Raw genomic sequence first — 16,146 nt, 5'->3', positions numbered from 1 at the left:
CTGTGGGAAGAAATCACCATCATGCGTGATCACGTCGATGCTTTTACCTCCTCGTCGCGAAGGACGGTCAACAATGCTGCACTAACTAGGTAAGATTTCGGAGGCCCGTGACTATTCAAGGCCAACATTGCGCACTCAGCCAGCTGAGGAACAAAGGAAGATGGCGGCGCCCTTTGTTCACAGTGGCGCTGAGACGTTCTTCTGGGGCACCATGGACGCGGCCATCTTAGACGAAGGTAGATGTCCGTACGGCAGAAATGGACTCGACCACGGAAGACTTGTCTAAGCCAAAATGTCACTGAAGAGGCGTTGGTCACAGAGTTGACCAAACCAGTGATCATTTAAAGTCGTAAGTCTGGGGCAAGGCCGATTGTGTAGGGGGTGGGTAAGGCCTTTCTAGTTTAGAAGGAAAACTACCGTTGAAAGGGAGAAATAAGGCGGAGGTCTATTAAACTGCCATTACCCACGTCGGAGTTTATACATAGCTCCATCTAGTGGCGAAGGCAGTGAAGTAAAGGTGTAAATGTAAGTTTCGTGTTTTCTTATAAAAATAAATTACAGTGGGGGCACTTGAGAATATGAAATTATGAGATAATGCAATTTTACTTTGCATAGTTCCCAACTAAAAATATGGCACACTTAAAAATGTTAGTTATTTTTATGCAGGCGCGAGAGGTTTAACTGTAGAGGATTTACAATTTATAGAAGGCAACCTAATCCAATTTAAAATTTTCATTCTCTTTGATTCCGCAATTCTAATTACAACACTTTATTTGGTAAAAAGTTTTCTTAATATTAACCACGGCAGCTTTCGTAATTTTAAAAAGAGGGAAAACCTAAATGTATAATGATAGATGTATACTTTGGTAAATTATGGAACATCCACTCAGCATAGCAGTATATAGCAATTGAAAGGAATATACTACAACCGTCAGTATAAATAAGGAAAGATAACCTCTTCAGAGGACAAGAAACATCTGTAGAATTATATATATTATATATTACACATAATATAGTAAATTGTGATTGGTTAAATAAAACATTTAGTTTGTGTTACTTTAGGATTTGTGCTTAGGGTAGCAATGTCAGAAGTCTTCACATTCCCAATTTTTGCAATTCTCCATTGTTAATACATTTTTGCATAATTATGGATGACTTTAGTATTTTCAAAAGTTGTCAATTTTACAAGTTTTAGAAGATGTTCATAATATAGTGAATATAAACAGGCTAGTCTAATTTTTCTTTCATAAATACATACTTACATATCAAAATAATTTTTAAACAAGCTCTGATCTGTTTTATTAAAGAAAAATTTTGCATGATTTACTTTTCACCGGTCTGTTCTGGCATGTTTCTAATGATATCAGAATCCCCTGGATCAATGATAGCCAGTGTGCATACTCAACTATTTCCACACACTGTGTCCAATTCAATATTATTGCCACTGTAGTGATGGATACCACTCTTGGCCAACATGGTGTAATACTCTATTTCAGATTTCCTCAAGGCTGGTGTAGGAAAGATGTGTAGGAAAATTTGCCTTCATTGGCTGATGTGTGCTTTTGTCTGTCTGTTTTTCTCATGTGGGGTGATGTTTAGTCTCCCCCATGTGAGGTGGTTGGGCAGATTAAGGTTAGTTTTCATTCCCTCACATGAGAAACTACATGTGAGGTTCCCTTGCATGAGAGACTGCACGTGAGGTATTGTTTAGCTTTTGATTAGTTTTTGTTTTTTTGTTTCCCCATACGGGAAACTGTATGTGGGGTTCCCTCACATGAGAGACTGTATGTGAGGTTCCCTCCTGTGAGAGAGTGTATGTGAGGTATTGGTTAGTTTTTAGTTAAGCTTTTTGTTCCCCCACATGAGACACTGCATGTGGGATTCTCTCCCATGAGAAACTGTATGTGAGGTATCAACTGGTTTAGGGGGTTAAAAAAAAAAATTCCCTGAGATGTTGTTTTCTGTCTGTTTTATCCACATCAACAGATGAGATAGTAAAGTAACTAAGTTATATCAGAATGATGTAATAGGCATGTTGCCAGGCGTTGGCAGGCGTTGGGCCGATGGTCCCACGCAGGAACAGTAGATACTGCTTGTCTGGATGAACTAGCCGTTCAGCTGGTAAGCAATATTTTTATCACAGTAACTGTGCAGCGTGGCTCTAAGGTACATCTGAGAAAATATATGACAGACCTCAGTTGGCAGTGTAATTTCGTCATTTTGTCATTTGTCATTGATGATTCATCATCATTCTAACATTTGAAGACTCGTATATGACATATAGCTTACAACACCTGGAGACACCCTGACTTCTAGCAGCAGATCTGTTGAGTGAGGTCTGGCTGTTTCCCAGCCTCTCCAGTGTTGTTCCCCAGTTAGCCTTCTTGAGAACTGTTAATATTTTAGAAACTTGTATGCAGCTTGCAGCATCACAAGATGCTCTAACTTCCAGCAACAACAACAGCAACGCAACAGCAGCAACATTCTTGAAAACTTGTTGACTTTTAGAAACTTGTGGTGCAGCTTGCAGCTTACAGCATCAAAAGACACCCTAACTTCCAACAATAGCGACAGCAACAACAACAATGGCAACAGCAACAACAACAATGGGAACAGCAACAACAGCAACTTTCTTGGGAACTAGCACGCAGCAGTGGGAAATGCCTGAGTTTCTCTCAGCTACAGACCTGGCAAGGTTTTGATTTATGACTTTTCCAGTGCTGTTCTCCCCCGGTTTGGTGAGCTTTGGGCATCTACTGTAATAGTTACTATCCTATAGAGCTTATTACTGCTTTTGGATACTCCTTACTGATGTTATTTGTGTATTTAGCCAAGTGATTTTTGATCAATAGTGAACATGTTGAGATCTCGTAAACTTATATTATGTGTACTCCTTAGACATGACATTGTTATCAATGTATATAGTTTAGTCTTAACGGCCTTTATTTTCTGTCATTAGCCTTTTCCTTTAATTACCTTTGTCTTTTGCTATTAGATATTACTAAATAAATTGATTAGATATTGCTAAATAAATGAATTAGACATTCCCAAATAAATTGATTAGATATTACTAAATAAATCAATTAGTCCCTCTTATCGTGTCCTCCCCTTTCTTTTCCCGGCTCATCATTACAGCTGGGCAGTTGTTGGCTAGGATGACCCATTTTGCTTTGCCTTGTCTATCATTTTCAGAGTCTTCTTGTACCCCAGTACGTACTTTCCACTTTTCATAACAAGTCGGAGCCTAGACTTTTGTCAACTCCAGTGACTTTTGGTTTGTTGTGGCCACCATCTTCCTGTCTTAGGTTGCAGGAAGGCCCCCAACTAAGAGTAGCCACCAAGATAACCAGGGAATGAGAAAAGCAGAATATAGTTTTAACAATGTTTGGCTCTTAGGTATAATTATGGGTGATTTAAAATTTCTGCATTTGCTTATATGTTTTCTTGTCATGGCCTACACGACCAGAGCTGTGGGAAGCAAGAAGGGTGGAGCAGGGTTAAGAAAGCAGTAGCCAAGAATAAAGTGTAAGAGGGGCCAAGGGACTCAAGCCTCAAGGACTGAGCCCCAAATTGGGCCAACACATAGCTTTTATTAGTTATCAAATGAGGAGGTAAAGCCTGTTAATCTCAAGGTCTGTGAGTTACGTGTATGCTGGCTGTTTTCCCGAAAGTCCCTATTGTGCTCCAGCACTACTGTGTCTTCACACACGCATAACCCCAGGGGATGCGTCATTGTTCTGAAACCATCCGTTGAAGGGGAGTGACTGATATCATTCCATTGGATCTCAGTTTGCTGAAACATCCCCTCAAGGAAGGTTTACCGATATCTTTCCATCAGGTCTCAGTTTGCTGAGGCACTACATTGTGATATCCTGGGAAAGGCGCGGGAACAAATGGTTCGGCAGCAGTAAGGCAACATTTTCTAATTTCTACACATTAAGAATTTATTAATAATTAGAGCATTATATTCCTTTCAGGGATTAAATTTCATCCCTATTCACCTGGGATGTCAAGCTCTGAAAGATGAGTTCAGCATCTGGTCCAGAGAACTTAGGGCAGCCTGGACAGCCCATCCTAGGATCCTGATGGATCAGTTTCAGGAATGAGCTGATCCGACATTGCCATGGCAGCATGTGTAGGTAGGTTCACAGGACAAGAAGTGGAAAAGATCTGAGGGCCTGGGTAGTAGAGCACTCAATATCTGATTCTTGCTGTAGAGTACTGCCCAGAATCTCCTCCGAGCCATGTATGATAGTACTCAAGAGTATTACCGACCAAGGAAGCTCATTGAAACTTCAGTGGCCAGAGTTTTTATTGAGGCTTCATTATATATGCAGGATTTATTGAATCATTGACCAAGTAAGTGGCTGGACTCAATGTCCAGGTCCTTCCCCTTCCTGGAGAGCAGACTGATATCATATGGCACAAAGCCACAACTCATTGGGGAGCATTTGAGATCTTGCTCCTTGGCATATGTCATCAGTTTGGCTCAAATAAACTCATAAAAATTATCTACAGGTTTGGATGTTTCTCATGTCTGTTACTGAATCTCATTTCCACATCTCTACCTTTGACCTCTTCCCACCTTTCTGCTTCTAATCCAGGATTTAGGACAGAGATGTTCAAATTTTAATATAGACTAGAAAGCTTACATTACAAACCCAGAGTCCTGGACCCCAGTCACTGAGGTTCTGGTTTAGGAAATGTGGGGTGTGACTCAAGAGTTTACATCTTGTATAAGCTTCTCAAAGAATCCTGAGGCAGGAAGCCCAGAGAAAACACTTAGAAACAGTCCTAGAGTGTTTGGGGCTTACAAATACTATGTGGGCTGGCTCCCCTCAGTACACTTAGGTCATAGCTTAAATTACATCTGCCCAGAAGAGCCTTCCTTGAAACCCTTACTACAATAGCTCCTCCATTACAATCTATTGCTAGGTTTCATATTCGTCATAGTACTTAACAGAACTGACATTCTATATATTTATTTTACTCATTCTCCTTCACTACCCTGTATGCTCCATAAAGGCCATGACTTTGCCTATTTTGTTCATTACTGTGTCTGCAGTGTTTACAACAGTGGCTGGCAGTAGATAGATGCTCAAAAAAATCTTTTTTAAAGGAGGGAATTAATATAGAGTTGGAGATCAAATTCTGCCAATGCACTGTATGGCAAGTGTCTATTTTTTTTGCTATAAGCAGGACTTACCATTTGTAAACTGGATTGAATATCCTTCTTATATGAAGGGAAATAACTAGAGAAACAGAATTTTTGTCAGCAGACATTTTCAAAAAGAACTGGTAACAGAAATACTGACAAAAAGGAAATAACAGAAGGAAACATGTAACATCAGGAATGAAGAAAAGGGAATGGAAAGGGTAAATACATCATCAACTAGAATATGCTGTTCTCCTTTTGAATTTTTAAAATTATGTTTGATGGTTGAAAGCAAAAATGACAACCTTATCTGATAAGATTCTTAATGTATGTGGAGATGTTGGGCATCATTCACTGTTAGGAAAATGGAAGTTAAGGCCATCATTATATACAACCATACAACTGATAGGACAGCTACAATCAAATATGACAATGCCAAGTGCTGGAAAGGTCACAGAACAACTGGACATTCATACACTGCTGGTAGCAATGTAAATTGATACAGCCATTCTGGAAAAGTTTGGAAGTTTCTTAGAAAATTAAACATACACTTAGCATATGACTCCTAGGTGTATATTCTAGAGAAATGAAAACTCCTGTTCACACAAAATTGGCTACACAAATGTTCAAACCATCTTTATTCATAACAATGAAACACTGGCAACAACCCAAATGTCCATCAATAGTGAACAGATAAACAAACCATGGTACATCAATACAAAAAAAATACTACTCAGTAACAAAAAGTAGAACTATTTATACACTCAACAAATTGGATGGATCCTAAGGGCAATTTTCTGAGCAGGGAAAAAAAATGCCTATTAGGTTGGTGCAAAGGCAATTTCGGTTTTTGCAATTATTTTTAACCTTTTAAACCACAATTACTTTTGCACCAACCAAATATCTTAAAGGTTACACACTGTATAATTCCATTTTAATGAAATGACAAAATTATAGTGATGGACTACTATCAGTAATCACCATGGGTTAGGGATTGGGGGACAGTGAGACTATACAGTAATAGCAGGAAGACATGTTTTTGGGTTGGCACAACAACTCTGCATCCTGACTGTGGTAGAATTTACAGAAATCTGTATATGTGATAAAAATTCTTAGAACTCTACACAACAAAACAAAACAAAAAACCTCACACACACGAAAGCATGAAAAACTAGTGAAATCCAAATAAGGTATATAGCTAACAGCACTGAACTGATGTCATTTTATTGTTTTTTATGATGTATGATGGTTATGTAAGATAATATCACCAAGAAGCTGAGTAAAGGTACTCAGGAACTTTGCATATTTTGTAATTTCTTTTGAGTAGAAAATATTTCAAACCAAATTTTAGAAAAATCATATTTAAGGAGTTTTTGTAAACTACTTAATGCTATTTATAAACTTGGATCAATACTTCCAAATATGTTGAATTACATTTATGAGGATACTCCTTTTACTTTTGAAGTACATACCTATTTCCCCGAAAATAAAACCTAGCCAGAAAATCAGCTCTAATGCGACTTTTGGAGTAAAAATTAATATAAGACCCGGTCTTATTTTACTTAAGACCGGGTCTTATATAAGACCAGGTTTTATTTTACTATAATATAAGACCTGCTTTTATATTAATTTTTGCTCCAAAAGACGCATTAGAGCTGATTGTCCGACTAGGTCTTATTTTTGGGGAAACATGGTAGTAGACTGAAAGAGATGAATTTAGAGCCTAAGAAATGCAAGAGCTAGTCAGATAATGATACAGAGTGGGCTCAGAACACTCCTGCTTGTATGTAACATTACAATTTAATCAGTGTTAATAATTTCCTTCTTTAAAATTATGGAATCATTGAGAATATGGTTCAAGGTATCCTGTCGCAAATGGATGCCAGGTGTGTAAATTAGACTTGTGATAGAAAACTCAAGTGTACATTATTTTCATGAGGCTTTGCTCTCTGAATTCTCTGATGATATTCTGCTAAAGTTATTCCACAATTAGTGTGTTCCTAACAGTTTTATTTCTGTACGAATTCATGGAAATTATGTATTCTGCCATCTGAAATTTTTTCTTCAGCATGAATATTGGGCAACTATTGAGATTTTATTTTATAGGCAATGGCTTTCCCACAATCATCACATTGCTACTAAGTATGAGCTCACTGCCAATCTCTTAGGATCACTGATGAGATAGTCTTTTTTCCCATATAAGACTTTCCTATCTCTCCATTCATAAGATTTATCTTAGTACATACTGTTCAGACATATAATTACCTAGAAATGTTTCCTTAATACTTTTCTCCTTGAATGTATCAGAATATTTTTCCTACATGTTAATTTTGACATACAAAGTGAGGTAATTGATCACTGAAGGCACTAGCACATTCTCTGCATTCATTAAATTTCATTCCTATGCAAATATAATTTTCAAAGGTGGAAATCTAGCAGCAGGCTACTCTACACTGACTATATTCCAATATGCTAGGAGCACACTGATGTTTAATGAGTCCACTGGACTAGCATGGTTTGTCCCCTGCTCAAGTTCACTTGAGCGTAAAGGCTCAAAAAATATTTTCATTTGTCATGTGTATTAACAAGGCTTGACAAGTGAGAGAAAGGTTACCCTCAATTCTTGAATCCAGAGGGTCTCCCTCTTTTATGAGTTCTTTGATGTACAGTGGGTACCAAATTTTCTCACACTAACTGCATATGTACTTGTACAGTTTGTCTCCTGTGTAAATCCCCTGGTGGGTCATGAGACCAATACTATATGAATAGGATTATCCACAGTCAGTACATATAAAAGAAGTCTATCCTGTATGAAGTCTCTGATGTTGTACAAGGCATATTTTCTTCCTGAAGGTGTGACCATATTCATTTTGTTGTTAGGGTTTGTTCCCACTGTGAGTTTTCTGATGTACAAGGAGGTTTCTCTTTGAGGAGAAGCCTTTCCTACATTCACTGCATACAAAAGGTTTCTCTCCTGTATGGGTTCGCTGATGGACAATTAGACGGCTTTTCACAGCAAAGCCTTTCCCACATTCATTGCATGCGTAAGGTTTCTCTCCAGTATGGATTTGCTGATGTAAAATGAGCTCGGTTTCCATAACAAAGCCTTTTCCACATTCACTGCATATATAGGATTTCTCTCCTGTATGAACTTGCTGATGTACAATGAGATAACGTTTCATGGTGAAGCCTTTTCCACACTCACTGCATGTAAAGGGTTTCTCTCCAGTATGAGTTCGCTGGTGTACCACAAGATTGCTCTTAAAGGCAAAACCTTTTCCACATTTACTGCATACGTAGGGTTTCTCTCCAGTATGAGTTCGCTGATGTAACATCAGTCCACTATTCACAATGAAGCCCTTCCCACACTCACTACATGTGTAAGGTTTCTCCCCAGTATGAGTTCGCTTATGCACAACCAGCCGACTCTTCAAGGGGAAGCCTTTCCCACACTCACTGCAGGTGTAAGGTTTCTCTCCTGTATGTGTTCGCTGATGTATGATGAGCATGCTCTTCACAGTGAAGCCTTTCCCACATTCACCACATACATAGGATTTCTCTACTGTATGATTTCTCTGGTGCACAATGAGGTTACTCTTCCTGGGAAAACCTTTTCCACATTCATTGCACACATAGGGTTTCTCTCCAGTGTGAGTTCGCTGATGTTCAATCAGACGGCTCTTCATAGTGAAACCTTTCCCACATTCATTGCATACATATGGCTTCTCTCCTGTATGATTTCGTTGGTGTATGAGGACATAGTGCTTTGTGGTGAAGCCTTTTCCACACTCACTGCAGGTGTAGGGCTTCTCTCCTGTATGAGTTCGCTGATGTATGATTAGCATGCTCTTCCCAGTGAAGCCTTTCCCACATTCACTACAGACATAGCATTTCTCTCCAGTATGATTTCGCTGATGTACAATGAGATTACGCTTCCCTGGGAAGCCTTTTCCACATTCACTGCATACATAGGGTTTCTCTCCAGTGTGAGTTCGCTCGTGCTCAATCAGACGGCTCTTCATGGTGAAGACTTTACCACAATCATTGCACATAAAGGATTTCTCTCTTTTATGAATTCTCTGATGTTCATTGAGCCTGGACTTTCTGGAGAATACTTTCGCACACAGATTGCAACCATAAGGTTTCTCTCCTGTGTGAACTCTCTCATGATCAGTGAGCTGAGACTTCTTAATGAAGGCTTTCCCACATTCATGGCACACGTGGGCTTTCTTGACTTCAAGAGTTCTCTTATAATTAATAGCCTGGGACTTATTGCTAATGGGTTTTGCACTTACAAGGACTTTAATTGCAGGATGAAAATCTTCACGCTTATCATGCAGAAATAATTTCCCATCTCCATTCAATTTAACAGACTTCTTAATTTCATAGCTTTTGCTCTGGTTGACTGAACTTAAATTTGATTTCAGAGTTTTCATGTAGAACTCAAACTTATCATGATTTTGCCTGAAAGGAAAATGACTTTGGCTTTGAGGAACATTATTTCCAAGTGCATTGTGTTTGTGGTTTTGTTTCATACATTTCAGCATTATTTCATTTTCCAAGTGACCCTGAAGATGATTATCAACTTTGCCAATTTCTAGGGAAAAAAAGAACAATGAATCTTTTTATACTCTCGTTTGGAAAAAAACTGTTTAAAAAATTCCTTGGCATTCTTATAAAAATGGCACTTCAGCAACAACCCTGTGATAACACTATAAAAAAAATCATCTATAAATGTTCCTTATTTCTTACACATTGGTAAAAACACAATAATATAAACAAACCAAAAGAAAATAGCAGTTAGTGTACCAAAAAGGTTGCATAGTTGACGATTTATGTAGATTTGGCTGCTTTCTAAATAAGAACTTGCAAAACATGCAGATATGGAAAAATATAAGCAAGTCATTGTTAGCAGCAAATGACAAGATTTGGAGGAATACCATTCCATAGACCTTGGAAAGACCCAGATCACAGAGATAAAAAAGACAACTAATCCAAATGATGAGGGATTGCATTTGTTTACTCCAAAACTATTTATTGAATGGCTCCTGTGTACCAGGCACTATGCTGGTGTTTGGAATATATAAAATATAACTTACTTTCATTGATCTTAAATCTAGTTAAGGAAAACTGAATAAAGAAGGAAAAAAAGAAGGGAGTTGGAGATTGTTAAACATGGATTGAGGAGCAATGGAGATGGTGGAAAGCACAGGAAATCAGGATCTATTTGCAAAAGTGAAAGACAAGGTTAAATGATGGGTTCAATGGGGAGAGTGGTTAATGCAAGTGAGGAATCCACAATCACTCTGCTAACTATCCATATGGCTTGAGCCACTGGGTAGGTAGAAGCATCTCAAATCAAGATGAGGAATATTACTGAAATGTAGAATGTGTAGAAAAAAAGTATGCATTGTGGAACATAAACTATTAAATGATTATTAGATATGTAGTACAGACATCAAGGTCAGCTTGGACGTATAAATGTGGAAATAAGCAATAGACACCTATTATTCAAGAAAAGAGGACTGGGCAATATGTTGGGAAGACAAAGTAGAGTGAAATGATAAAGGTAAAAACCAAGGTTTTAGACATTTCAACATTTAGAGTTTTGGGATTCTTTAAGACCACTTAGAGGAGCCAAACTGTGACTACAGGGATTAGGGAAATATTCATACTGAGGCATATAGAATAAATATATTACCTAGCAGGTAAGAATGTAAGGTCTTCAGAATTTTAGTTGAAATGAGTTGAGACAGACTTTTGTATCATAACCCTGTTCCTAAATTTGACTTTCTGAAGACCACCATCAAGCTAACACCATCAAGAAACATCAATTATATTGAGAGGACAACTCATAAATCAACGCTACAGCCTTTCATCGAGCTGTGCCATGTTGTCATATGTCCCATTCATAACGAAATAGGGCAACAATGATTGACAGGAAATTTTGCAGCTGGCCAGTGTACCAGGCAGTCATCTTCAGAAGCTAATGTTCTGCATGGGATATGGCAACTGTCACCTTTTTCAATCACATTCTGCATTCAGTACAGAAGTCATATCCAAAATTTTCCCACTTCAACAACCCTGATATATTGTTCCCTCATTTGCCACCAGTAACATCTACTTCAGTAATTCTACATTCATGTCTTGGTTGGCAACAGTTAGGTTGTACTAAAGGACCAACTTCCTCTTTTAAGACCTAGGTTATGTCAGTTTTATCTTTTGTTTTTCTTAGAACTGCCTGTTCCTTATTATTGCTATACTATTGCCACCCAGGTGAAAGGTAAGACAACCTAGAAAAATACAAAACCAACCAACCCTCCACCATTTTACCTCAATTACTCACATATGCAATCCAAGCAGTCATTCTGGCAATAAAAGTGTACATCTCCCTGAATAGTCCATCTATCTGTGTTTCCACTCCACTACTTCTCCTGCAAAGACCGTCTAACAGTGGCTTTCATTTGCCTGACTTCAGGACACTCCTTTCATAGTCAATCCCATGGCCTCACACATTTCCTACTTCATGTCTTCATCTTCCTAATTTAAAATGTAGACAGATGTGCCTCATTCATATGCTTTCATTCCCATTCTGACTATCAGCATAAGCTCTACTTCCTCTGTTTTTCTAAATTAGCCCCTTTATTATTCGTTTTTATAGTTACCTTCAGTGAAGATTTAACTTCATCCAAAGAGAGGCTACTGGGAGGTGACCTCTAGGCCTCTGGAATGTCCTGACTGATGGCACTGTCTTTGTTCGTCTGGTGGCTTTAGCCACTGAATAGACTGACAAGGTGATTTTTGATCGGGACTCTGAGATAACCATACAGTTACGACCTTTGGAAGAACTGGAGACTACAGGTATTAACCCAACTTCTGGAGAGACTAAAGGTCAACCATGCAGGCAATATGTTACTGAGCCCCAATACAAACTCTGGACAACAAAGGCTCAAGTGAGCTTCCCTAGCTGTCAATACCCTTGTGTATTGCCACACATCATGGCCAGGAGGAGGTAATGCTGTCCGTGAGTCCAGAAGCACCACATTTGGATTCTTCCTAGACTCCATATGATCCAAGGATTTCACTTCTAGGTATACACCCAGGAAAAATGAAAGCATACCAGGGGTTCCAAAAAATGTACACATTTTAAGAGATGTTATCTATGTATTACTTTTCGAAGTTGAATTGAATTACATAGCAATGTGTAATATGATGTTTGCTCAAAAGATGGCATTAATCAAATAAATACTAGCGTCATTCATTGTATTACAATTTTAATAGTTTTTTCCTTTCTTAAAATGTGCGTATTTTTGGCACCCTCTGTATGTTCACGAAAAAGTTGTACACAAAAGTTCATAGAAGCATAAAAGCCAAAAAGTGGAAACAACCCAAATGTCCATCAATAGACGAATGGGTAAATAAAATGTGGCAGATCCATATACTGGAATGTGATTTGGCAATAAAAAGGAATGAAGTACTGATCCATGGGAGAACTTCAAAACATGCTAAATGAAAGAAACCAGGCATAAAAGACCACGTATTTTATGATTCTGTTTATATGAAATAGCCAGAACAGGCAAATCTATAGTGATAGAAAGCAGATTAGTGATTGCCTAGCCTGGGGCTTGGGTTTTTTTTCAAGTAATAAATTGATGAAAATCTTCCAAAATTGATTGTGATGATGGTTACATAACTCTGTTAACATTCTACAAAGCACTGAATTGTTTAAGTTGGCAAATTGTAGAATATGTGAATTCTCTCAATAAAGCTGTTAAAAAAAACAAACCCACAAGAATATAATAAGAAAAACAGATGATTAGGAAAATGAATACAATGCTAACACCTAAGGTGAACCAAAGGAAAATCAGGAATATCAAAGGTATAAAGTAAGTAAATTGAGGCAGACACAAGCTATGATTTGGGCTAGAACTGATGATGTAGGATATAAAATAGCCTTTTGTAGTTCAACTGTCAACAGGAATGGCAGAGACCTTTAAGAGAACTTCCTACGTAGAGAACATTTACGATAACACCAGAGTGGACAGGATAGAAAATGTACTGTACTAAAGAAGAATTAATATTTAAAAAGGGAAGGGTTTTTGTGGAAGGAAGATGATTCTCGTTGCTCATGTATGAACTTGGAAATCTCAGGCCAGTAGTATTTAGAACTGAAAATGTATGTTCAACAATATTAAAGGAGATATTAATTTGGAGTCCCATCCAGATAAGAACTTGATTCATGAGACGGAAAGAAAATGTTAAGGATTAGAAATACAGCAGAAAAAAGGAAAATAAAACATACAAGGTAGGGTGAAAGGTTAGGAAGGGAAATCACTATTTCCCATCGGGGCAAGAGTGTGCAATAGTCAGAAGACTGAGGAATTCAAAGCTCTCTCATTGGAGTGAGGCCTGGAAGGTGGAATTTCATAGCCGGGAAGAAGGAAGGAGCAGGAGAGACACTGTAACACGGTGCAAAGATGAAATAGGTTATAGGAGCCAAGGAAGAAGAAAACTAGGCAGACAAACAAAAACCAAGATGTTAGATAAACAAGGATCAGATTGCAGAAAAGAATAAAGGGGTACATTTCCCTCTGAACACCTACAAGAAAGTCTGCTACGGGGAGAGAGATGGAGGCATTATTTCTGTACCCTCAAATACCTCCCAGCCTTTTCTGACTAGAATATGACTTCTGCAGTTATCCATGGAGTGGGGGTGGGGGAGCAGAGTTTGTCACCCCAAAATATGCCTTTTGGGATGTTGTTAGTTTAAGCTGGTTATTTTCCAGAAATGAAAGACTCAGGAAAAACCTTTGCCCTTCCCCCACACCGCCTATAAGAATTTAGACAGAGGACCTGCTCCAGGAAGGGAGCTGTCATCATCGGTAACTATGATTGAATATGAACGAGGTGTGATAGACAGGGAGGAGCCGAGCAGAGTTTGGAGCCATGTCCTCTCTGTGTCCCCTTGTTAAGATGGCCCAGTGAACACTTACTTAGCAGACATTGCTTTCCCATCCGCATGGAAATTATTTTCCTCTCCTTTGAAGTCCCAAACCACAACCCCCACTTTTCCTTACCTCAAAATGGCTTATAAGCTTTAACTGCCCAATCTGTCCTTGAGTCCCATATTCTTACAGACCCCCTGTATGTACACAGTAATAAACTTTATTATTTCCACCTGCTAACCTGTGTCATGTCAATTTAGTTATTAGCCCAGCCAGGAGAACTTAGAAGGGTAGAAGGAAAATCATTTTTCTTCCCCTGCACCAGCCTTGCTGGTTCTCCCACTCACCTGAACAGACAGGAATGTGGATTTCATCCTCTATTATCCACAGTTCTTCCCCTTGTTCCAACTTGGAGAGTGTGTCTGGTTTGCTAACTTGATAACCTGCTTGTGGGAAATGAAAGAAGACTTGGGTTGGGGTCTGTCAAGATGGGAGAGTGTTACATTTAAGGGACTAGACAGTTTTCACACATTAGTGTTTTTTCTCTCAGGTGAGAGCATGTGTGACATTGTGATATATATTTGGTCTTTGTCCCTGGTTTCTGGCACAGAGCTCCTAAGTCCTTGTGATTTCCTAAGAGAAAGGCATGATAGAAGCATTTTTTTTTTCTTTTAGCAGCATCTTTCGTAATAGCATTTGGTCTAAGTTCCAGCTCTTCAGAGTGATGAGTGTCTTCTGTGTGAGAATGAGCTCACTGGTGGGTGGGGGCCCCTAGATAGCTTCAGGGTGGGAGCTGGTGGCCAGAAAGATCAAGGCATGATCAGAGGACTGGAACCTTTAGCTCCAACCCTCTTCCCCTATCTAGGGGAGCTGAAGGTGCAGTTAATCACCAGTGGCCAAGAACTGAAGCAATCACAGCTATGTAATAATGAAACGTTCATAAAAATCCCTAAACAATCAAGTTGGGAGAGCTTCCAGGTTGGTGACCACATGGAGGTGCTGGGAGGGAGGCACACCTGGAAAGCACAGTGCCCTAAGCATCTCTTCCACTTGGCTTTTTTCCTTTATAATAAACTGGCACTGATAAGTGCCTTCTTGAGTTTCGTTGAGTCATTCTGGCCAATTATTAAACCTGAGTTGTGGGGAGGGGGTTGTGGAAACAACCAACCTATAGCCAAGTTGGATAGATTTACAGTCAAGTTGCGACTTGTGTCTGAAGTGAGGACAGTCCCACGGTACGGAGTCCTAAAACCTGTGGAGTACAACACTAACACTGGGTAGTTAGTGTCAGAATTGAACTGAACCGCAGGACACCCAGTTGGTACCCGGACAGTTGGAGAACTAGTTGTTGGTGTCAGTCATGTTGGTAATAAACATAACTCATGGTTTTATACGGAACCACAGGAGGCACTGGGAATCCGCCATCCAGAGCACTGCAGTGACTTCAAAGTATAAGCAGCTAAGACTGGAAAGGTCACTGACTGGGGACCCTCTGAGTGACACGGGGGAGCCGTCCTCACCTGCTGACACCAGGTTGCTGTAGTTCTCCAACATCACATCCCGGTACAGGTTCTTCTGCTCGGGGGCCAGGAGCTGCCACTCCTCCCACGTGAAGGCCACAGCCACGTCCTCCAGTGTCACTGATTCCTGTCATAACATGGTCACGTTTAATGTGTTTTCCTTTTGTTGACTCATAAGAAATATAAAAAAAGTTGACCTGATCATCTTGCCTATGACTCTGACACCAATCCCGATGTGTATGTTTTTTTAAACCCACACCAAGCAATCTCCGACACCAGCTGGGTGTCCTACAATTCAGCTCAATTCTGACACTACCTGGTGACAGCATCAGATCCCACAAGACTGTCCACCTCCAACCCCACTTCAGTGCAACTCCTGGTTGTCACCTGGGCTTCTGTCTGACCAGCTTTAGATTGAAGGTCCCCATGCCCCTCTCCTTGGGTTTGATTAATTTGCTAAAGCAGCTCAGAGAACTCAGGAAAGCTGTACTTATGTTTAACAGTTTGTTATAAAAAGGATGTGATA

At 39.3% G+C, this 16,146-nt stretch overlaps 1 protein-coding gene and 1 pseudogene across 2 annotated transcripts in view; both read right to left on the bottom strand.

Moving 5' to 3' along the window:
• Positions 1-1,323: 1,323 nt before the first annotated feature.
• LOC308489468 (large ribosomal subunit protein eL30-like) lies at positions 1,324-3,292 on the bottom strand (annotated as a pseudogene). The gene is made up of 2 exons: positions 3,134-3,292; positions 1,324-1,506 (listed from the first exon to the last, which is right to left on the bottom strand). The product of its transcript is annotated as a large ribosomal subunit protein eL30-like (transcript).
• Positions 3,293-5,778: 2,486 nt separating this feature from the next.
• ZNF432 (zinc finger protein 432) overlaps positions 5,779-16,146 on the bottom strand; it is a 19,354-nt gene continuing 8,986 nt past the window's right edge. The window contains exons 3-5 of the mRNA XM_081030625.1: positions 15,621-15,747; positions 14,448-14,543; positions 5,779-9,752 (exon numbers count right to left, since the gene is read on the bottom strand). Of these exons, the coding sequence (XP_080886751.1) occupies positions 8,032-9,752; positions 14,448-14,543; positions 15,621-15,747 (1,944 nt within the window). The 3' untranslated portion in view covers positions 5,779-8,031. The remainder of the gene's footprint in view (positions 9,753-14,447; positions 14,544-15,620; positions 15,748-16,146) is intronic.

Source organism: Rhinolophus hipposideros, assembly GCF_964194185.1.
Source record: "Rhinolophus hipposideros genome assembly, chromosome: 21".
In the NCBI taxonomy this organism is placed as follows: domain Eukaryota; kingdom Metazoa; phylum Chordata; class Mammalia; order Chiroptera; family Rhinolophidae; genus Rhinolophus; species Rhinolophus hipposideros.
The sequence above is the reverse complement of the archived record's forward strand: the minus strand, read 5'-3'. Positions and strand labels throughout refer to the sequence as shown.